This window comes from Eurytemora carolleeae, unplaced genomic scaffold, assembly GCF_000591075.1.
Source record: "Eurytemora carolleeae unplaced genomic scaffold, Eaff_2.0 scaffold743, whole genome shotgun sequence".
Taxonomy (NCBI): Eukaryota; Metazoa; Arthropoda; class Copepoda; order Calanoida; family Temoridae; genus Eurytemora; species Eurytemora carolleeae.
Genome location: NW_019396630.1, coordinates 1 through 8,922, shown reverse-complemented (window position 1 = coordinate 8,922; position 8,922 = coordinate 1). Strand labels below are relative to the sequence as shown.

The 8,922-nt window shown below is 30.9% G+C and overlaps 1 protein-coding gene across 2 annotated transcripts; it reads right to left on the bottom strand.

Annotated features, from left to right (window-relative positions):
- Positions 1 to 265: 265 nt before the first annotated feature.
- Positions 266 to 8,652, bottom strand: LOC111706586 (uncharacterized; the record flags this gene model as incomplete). Of its 2 annotated transcripts, none has more annotated exon segments than XM_023479496.1 (7): positions 266 to 389; positions 2,393 to 2,484; positions 3,079 to 3,112; positions 4,801 to 4,867; positions 5,064 to 5,154; positions 7,550 to 7,650; positions 8,599 to 8,652. In XM_023479496.1, coding segments are annotated over 7 exon segments (487 nt in total), but the record flags the coding sequence as incomplete, so codon positions are not given.
- Between the last annotated feature and the right edge of the window lie 270 nt (positions 8,653 to 8,922).

The following is an 8,922-nucleotide window of genomic DNA, read 5'->3' as shown; positions in this document are numbered from 1 at the left end:
AGGTCCACTAATGTTCAGAGTTTTTTTTGGAGTTTTATTGAGGGATAGGGTTTCTATGAAATAGTAGATTTTTTGCACGAAATTTCGCATCATTTTCGTATCAATACTAAACCAGGTTTGCTCGAAAATGTGCATTCATTCGAAATACATATTTTTTTTGCACGACATTGCAAAGAAAGACAATAACAAAAGTCATAAATTTTGTATGATTTTGCGCATGAATATGAAAAGAAATAATATTTGTACATGACATATTGCTCAAATATAAAAAGAGTTAAATAGTTATATATTTTCCGTATCTGCAGTATTTATAAAATTAAGGATTATTAATTAAAGGATTGTCAAGATGAAAGAACCCGTCTCATGAAGTCCCCCATCAAGGTTGAAATCTAAACAAAATATTAATTTATTCTTAGAGGGACTGTAAGCGTAATTTCATGTGACCTTCAATGTAAAGGTGACAATGTATGATTTACAATGGTACCTTTAAAACTGTTGTCTGATCAAATATTAATTAGATATCAATGTTTTGATTCTTTAAACTTTTTATTTTCATTTGCGATTTCTCTACGAAAGTGACTTACGCTTTATTGATTTTAAAAATCAAATCAGATTAAGGTTTAAGGGTGCAATTGCAAATCGGGCATTCCCATCTTTGCACGAAGGGTCACTTGAAATTTCGCTTACAATCCTTCTTAAAGGGAGTGTTCGCGAAAAATGAAAGGGGGTATAGGCTTAATGCGATAAAAAAGCGTTTTTGATCGCTTCTAATCTTACTTCTATCTGTTGCGTCTATAAGGAGAAATTTGTTAAAAACGACTAGTACCGAATAACTTAGCGCCCATAAAAATTGAGAAAATTGCACCATACGACTTAGACCGTAAAAATTTCAAACAAATCATTTAGATATTACACCCTATAGTCATCGATTATCTTTCGCCACATTTGTATATAGTTTATATTCTATAACATTTTTTAATTAATTTGTTTTGAATTTGATTATTTCTCTTGCGGCTTGCACAACTATCTAAGAATGCCGCGGACCACTCACATTTTTCGAAATCAGTTAAAACTTTTCTAAAAAAATAAAATATTATAAAATATAAACTATATACAAATGTGGCGAAAGATAATCGATGACTATAGGTTGTACTGTCTGAATGATTTGTTTGAAATTAAATGGATTTTATACGGTCTAAGTCGTATGTTGCAATTTTCTGAATTTGTATGGACGCTAATTTATTCGGTATGAGACGTCTTTAACAATTTTCTCCTTATAGACGCAACATATAGAAGTAAGATTAGTAGCGATCAAAAGCGCTTTTTTATCGCATTAAGCCTACCCCCTTTCATTTTTCGCGAACACTCCCCTTAATATACAGGATGTCCCAATAAACATTGGAATTCAATGAGGAATTCGATATCGTCTTTTCAAATAATTTGATTTAATATAGTGATACCTACTGAGAAAGCTGTAATCTGTAAGAGTTTCGTCTGCTATGTTTACATTTTGTTTGTTTATGTTTTGACTGAATACAGTTGTACTTAGTAAAACAAGAACATTGCAATTTACAAACAGAGTAAACTTGTCCGTCTTCACTGTTCATCTTGCGGAGACATTATAGACACATCTTCACAGTCTTTTCCCCTTTTCATAAAATAAACTCTAGCAGACATAATAATATTATGGGTTTGAAATTAGGTATTAAAATGCTAATTCATAACAAAGACGATATCCAATTCGTCACTGAATTCCTATGTTTTTTTAGGACACCCTGTATTTCAGCAATTCAGTGGTATGGTACCAAATAAAAAAAAAGATAACTGGAGGCTTCAGAGTGATTTCTCTTGTATAACTTGGCTTTTTCTGTTAAAGTTAAAAATATCGTCCTCGTACAGTGAAAACAGGAAAACGACATTGTAGCAATGCTTAAGTGTATTTGATAATGTTTAAAAAGCCAAAAGTTTTACAGTTACAATTACAACTAAGTTTGGTTAAATTAATTACAGTTCTCAAATAATGATATTTAAAGTCGACTAAGCTATTCAAATCGATTTTCTTTATAAAGTCGAATTTTGCTGATCCTGACTCCACATCCTCCACATTATCAAATTAATTTTAAAATGACTAAAAGAGTGGCCCAAAGCGCACATACAGGGTGTCCCACTTCATATTAGATCACGTCAATCGGTCTAATTTACGATTTTCGGGACTAATCAGAAAATTTAAGAAGAATGAATCATTTTGAAAAATTGAATTGGGCTAATATAAGAATTATCTTGCGGAAAATACAAGGTTTTTCGAGTATTTTGGGTTTATTTTGGCGTTAAAACTTGGAGATAATCTAATATGATATGGGACGCTCTGTATGTCCTATTATTTAAAACTTACATGTTGTGTAAACTGTTTTGATATTGTATACAGCTGAGCTCTAGTTTCCTTCTCTATTTGATCCAGGGTGTCTCCTACATACAGAGGGTTCCATTAAAATTTAAAAATGTAGAATGTTCGAAGATCAAAAAAAATATATAAAAGGGGTAATTAGTTCATATGGGTGTTAATAAATATTCAAGGGGTATAACACTTTTACAATATATATGCAGAGGGTTCATTTAAAATTTTTATAAAAATAATAAAAAATGGTTTAAGAATGTGTACAGTGCAAGACAGCTTACTGTTGCAAGGAGGTTTTTCTTGATAAAAGAAATATTTATAATTGCAGGGATTCATAAATATTAGGATATAACCAGTATAAACATAAGGATATAACCAGTATAAATATAAGGATATAACCAGTTTAAATATAAGGATATAACCAGTATAAATATTAGGATATAACCAGTATAAATATAAGGATATAACCAGTATAAATATAAGAATATAACCAGTATAAATACAAGGATATAACCAGTATAAATATAAGGATATAACCAGTATAAATATAAGGATATAACCAGTATAAATTCTGTACAGTCCTCTCTAAAGTCACTTGCTTGAGGTAGCCCTGTAAGTCGAGGCAAATTTATCTTCCAGAAGACGACATTCATAGACATTACACAATTTTATGACATATGTACCTGACACATCTGCAGAACCCCTGTCTCTCCAAACCTAGATTAATAAATAAATAATTATAAAGCATGTTATTTTTTGCAGTTTATTTCGGTAAAACAATCATTTACTTAAATTGATCTTGCTTTGAACTAAATTTTATTATAATATTTTTTATTATTCTCTTTGGTATCAAACAACTTATTATTATTACGGAAGAAGACATTTTAAACTATTCACCAACTGGCATAATTCGTGGGACACCCTAAATGAAAATTGTCTTATCTATGAATTGTCCTATCTATGAACTGTTCTATCCATAAATTGGCCTATCTATGAATTGTCCTATCTATGAATTGTCCTATCTATGAATTGTCCTATTGATGCAATGTCCTATCTATGAATTTTCCTATCCATGAATTGTCGTATACATGAATTGTCCTCTCTTTGAATTGTCTTATCTATTAATCTATGAGTTGTCCTATATTTGAATTTTCCTCTCCATGAATTGTTCTATACATAAATTGTCCTCTCTGTGAATTGCCTTATCTTTTAATTGTCCTATACAATGAATTGTCCTATCTATGAATTGTCCTATCTATGAATTGTCATATATATGAATTGTCTATATATGAATTTTCCTATACATGAATTGTCCTATACATGAATTGTCCTCTCTGTGAATTGTCTTATCTATGAATTGTCCTATCCATGAATTGTCCTATCCATGAATTGTCCTATACATGAATTGTCCTCTCTGTGAATTGTCTTATCTATGAATTGTCCTATCTATGAATTGTCCTATCCATGAATTGTCCTATCTGAGAATTGTCTATATATGAATTTTCCTATCCATGAATTGTCCTATACATGAATTGTCCTCTCTGTGAATTGTCTTATCTATGAATTGTCCTATCTATGAATTGTCCTATCTATAAATTGTCCTATCTATGAATTGTCTTGTACATGAATTGTCCTATCTATGAATTGTCTTATCTATTAATTGTCCTATACATGAATTGTCCTATTTAAGAATTGTCCTCTATATGAATTTTCCTATCCATGAATTGTCCTATCTTTGAATCGTCTTATCTATTAATTGTCCTATACATGAATTGTCCTATCTATGAGTTGTCTTATCCATGAATTGTCCTATACATGAATTGTCCTATCTATGAATTGTCATATATATGAATTTTCCTATCCATGAATTGTCCTATACATGAATTGTCCTCTCTGTGAATTGTCTTATCTATGAATTGTCCTATCTATGAATTGTCATATATATGAATTGTCCTATCCATGAATTGTTTTATCTAAGAATTGTCTATATCTGAATTTTCCTATCCATGAATTGTCCTATAAATGAATTGTCCTCTCTGTGAATTGTCTTATCTATGAATTGTCCTATCTATGAATTGTCCTATCTATGAATTGTCCTATCTATGAATTGTCTTGTACATGAATTGTCCTATATATGAATTGTCTTATCTATTAATTGTCCTATACATGAATTGTCCTATTTAAGAATTGTCCTATATATGAATTTTCATATCCATGAACTGCCCTATACATGAATTGTCCTATCTTTGAATTGTCTTATCTATTTATTGTCCTATACATGAATTGACCTATCTATGAATTGTCTTATCCATGAATGATTCCTGTCTATGAATTGACCTAAGAAGATGTATTATTATGAGATCTATAAATAAAATGTCCTAATGTCCTTTTTTATAATATATTACCAAGCTAGGATGTGGAAACTCCTCTGTTGTATCGCTGGAATCCTCCTTGCCAAAATTTGAATCCACGCTTAAAAAAAAGAAAAAATATAACAGGTTAATACAAGATTTTAGTCTTTTTTCAATTTCTGGGAGCCTCAAAAGGATGCTGCTTTTGATAAATATCATTCTTGTAAAATTAGTTTTTTTCATAATAATCTTAAAATCTTCTGAAAAAGGTCAAATTTGTATATGAATCATGAATTCAAAAATCTAAAAATACCAACCTTGCTTCCTTTGATGAATTGTTTGCTGGTATTATAGTTGCCATCATGAAGGGAACATCGGGATCAAATGATGGAATCACGCAAGAGTGTTCTGAATATTTTATCATAAATGGAACATCGGGATCAAATGATGGTACCAGGCAAGAGTGTTCTGAATATTTTAATCATAAATGGAACATTGGGATGAAATGATGAAACCACGCAAGAGCAAGAGTCTAAATTTAATAAATTTGAGCCTCGTCTCAAATCCGCCAAAAGCAAGTTTCAATTGATCGGCCCCTTAAATCATAAAACATTGAAGGTAATAAGGCAAGGAAAGTTAATTGCGATTGCATATACTCTACATTGCATCATTGTTTAGTATCCGAGGAGGATAACAGCATTTAGTGTTGCTAAATTTTGATAATTCACATAATATGACCAGACAAATTTAATGATGAAAAATGGATCCCATGTCAGGCTGGGACATCCGTCTTGTGTTTACTTTAGAGCCCAGAGACAGTACATTGCAGTACAAAAAATGCGTACACCTGTGAAAAACCAAGGAGAATTGCTGGAGAACTAGATTTTGCGTAACAACAATAATAAAGATTGTAAACAATAACACAAATGATAAACAGACATTTGGTGCATCCAAAGATAATATATATATAGATATGCAGGCAGGTATAAATTTTGAGGTCTTGAGAAAAGGTGCAAACAGCACCATCTCTGTCGTACGCATGGCATTTTATCCTCTGGATTGTTGCTAATTTATCACTTTGTTTATGCGTGATAACACTAAATGCGTACTATAGTATCAACAATGTATACTTCATATTGTACTTAATGAAACAAATTAATCAATGCAAATAAAACTGAGGTAGGAATTTGACTAGACAAAGTTTAAATGTGCAAGTTGTACTATACAACTCTTTGGAAAGCCTTTAACAAAAGAAAGCCGATTTCACAATTTTTGCGATGAAATTCTGCAAATATTTTTGCATATTTAAATTTGCCGAGGCAATGGCTTTTAAAAACTTAATTCAGGATTAAAATATAAAAAAATCCACTACACGGCAAAATTTCTGTATTTTATGTTCCCTGTGGTCACGTGATGTCCTACAAAAAATTTGAGCCGATCGGTTCAGCCGTATTGACGTTTATTGGATACAAACAAACAAACAGACAGACAAACAGACAGACAAGCCAAATTTATACATAGATGAAATGTAACTATATCATATACATAGTATTACTATAACACATAGTAATACTAATTTTGTTTACAAATTACAAATTAAAGACAACCTCATTAAAACAGCTTATGACTTGAGGATTGTCAACCTGTAAGAAAAAGTCCTCCCAAAAAAATGTTGCAATTTATTTGCCTTGTTTACTAGAATTCATGTATAAAAAACAGTAATTTTAATAATTCTTTAAACCATCAACCCTAACATCTTAATTGCATATTGTGGTACCAATTAAAAAATCTTATTTTATTTAAATATCTCATAAAAACCGTTTGATTAAATAGATATCACTTATTTAACAAATATAAAATAATTTCCAAAGGTTTGTCAATATTTCTGTTTGTCTACTATATCTTTACTAAGTACAGCTGATCATAACATAAAAAAACGCCGCGCGTACTGTATGTTTGTGTTACCTTGAAATTTAATTTTATTGGTCAAACAGGTCCAGATAGCAACACTTGAACTATACAGGATGCAATACCCGTACAGGACGCGTACAGGATGCAATACGCATACAGTCTATGTAACACAAATGCGTATTTCCTAAAGATGGCAGCAAGGGGAGAAAGGAATATAGAAAGTAATCAATTTGCTATAGATGTCTCTCCTTGCACCTTTTCTCAGAGGTTCAAAAATTAGTTGTCTGCTACAAGCAATTTAGGAAGGAGGTTTCTACCTGCCTGCATATCTATATATATATTATCTTTGGGTGCATCTCTGGCGTTAGATGAGGATTCACCGTATACTAACTCATGTTTGTTTACATTAGATCGGCTGCCTTTATGATTGTTGTTACGCAAAAACTAGTTCTCCAGCAGTCCAAATACGCCACAGCAAAGTGTACGGAAACCCTATTGCCCCCTCCTTGTATTCAATTCTCCTTGGAAATAACTTTCTTTAAATTAGAATTCTTTGTATTGAACCATGGGTACTGAAATAGGGTATCGCAACGAGGCTCGCGCACGAATGAAAGGTCGATACGGTACGGGGAGAAAGATCTGTACGTGTCTGACGTCACTGATTAAAACTATTGGTGGAGAATTCCCAGTCCACCAAAGATATGCCAATCACAATTATATGCGTATACTCGCCTGCAACAGATCTTATCCTAAGACAATTCTATGACCAGGGCCCTGGACCCTATCCTCTGTATCTTGTACCGGGTTATGACGTAGGCATGGTACAGAGGCTAGAATCACTAGAATTGTATGACTACCTTACCCTATTCCAGTACCCATGTATTGAACTGACCAATATTAGGGGAAGGTGCTCCAACATGAAGTTTAATTGTCCCAGTACTAGAAGATAGAAGAGCATGGAAACAATGGTACTCTCCGTAACACTGAGACTGACTAAAATAAAACTAAATTATTTAAATATTTTTATGTTCTTAAAAGGGTCTTTTTAAAGTGATTTTTCAACCATCAATTATCAATTATCAACACTACTTTTAAATTCTTTGTCGCGCGCGTGGGGCAAAAATAATTAGTCATTGTCAAAAAAATAATATGTATGCACATGTATATCTATCTAATATGTATGCACATGTATATCTATCTAATATGTATGCACATGTATATCTATCTNGATTTCATTATATGTCTTGTTTACAGAACATGTTAAATGGTATACTTGAAGATTTCATTATATGTCTTGTTTACAGAACATGTTAAATGGTATACTTGAAGATTTCATTATATGTCTTGTTTACAGAACATGTTAAATGGTATACTTGAAGATTTCATTATATGTCTTGTTTACAGAACATGTTAAATGGTATACTTGAAGATTTCATTATATGTCTTGTTTACAGAACATGTTAAATGGTATACTTGAAGATTTCATTATATGTCTTGTTTACAGAACATGTTAAATGGTATACTTGAAGATTTCATTATATGTCTTGTTTACAGAACATGTTAAATGGTATACTTGAAGATTTCATTTTATGCCTTGAAAACAGAAAATGTTCAATTGTAAACTTGAAGATTTCATTTTATGCCTTGTTTACAGAACATGTTCAATTGTATACTTGAAGATTTCATAAAAGTTGATATAGAAGATGGGTGCAAGCCTAGTATATATGATTCTTCTTATTCTTTTTTAATAAAATGTGAAGTTAAAAACTGAAACATATATATATATATGTTAGCTATAGCTGGCCAAAGCTTGGCCCAATTGGCTGATTTTTTTTGAGGGAACCCATGGGTCTATAAACATAGGCTATTTTTTCAAAGTTTAATTTTGTTTATTCCAATTGCAATAATTTCAGCTAGTTTAGAATAAAAGAAGACTCAGACCTGAAAGTTTGTAGCATAACTTCATCCTTGGTAGATTTAAGAACTTTAGCACAACTAAATACAATATCAAGAGATCTTATTATTAATATTAATTTTATTATTATCATTATTATTATTATTATTATTATATTTATTATTATTATTATTATTATTATCATTATTATTATTATTATTATTATTATTATTATTATTGATATTATTATTTTTATCATTATTATTATTATTATCATTTATAGAGGACGTGAGTCAGACTCTAATAAAACGCATAAATAACTTCCAGTATATATATTTCTTATAACTTATTACTAGAGGGTTCAGAACTAG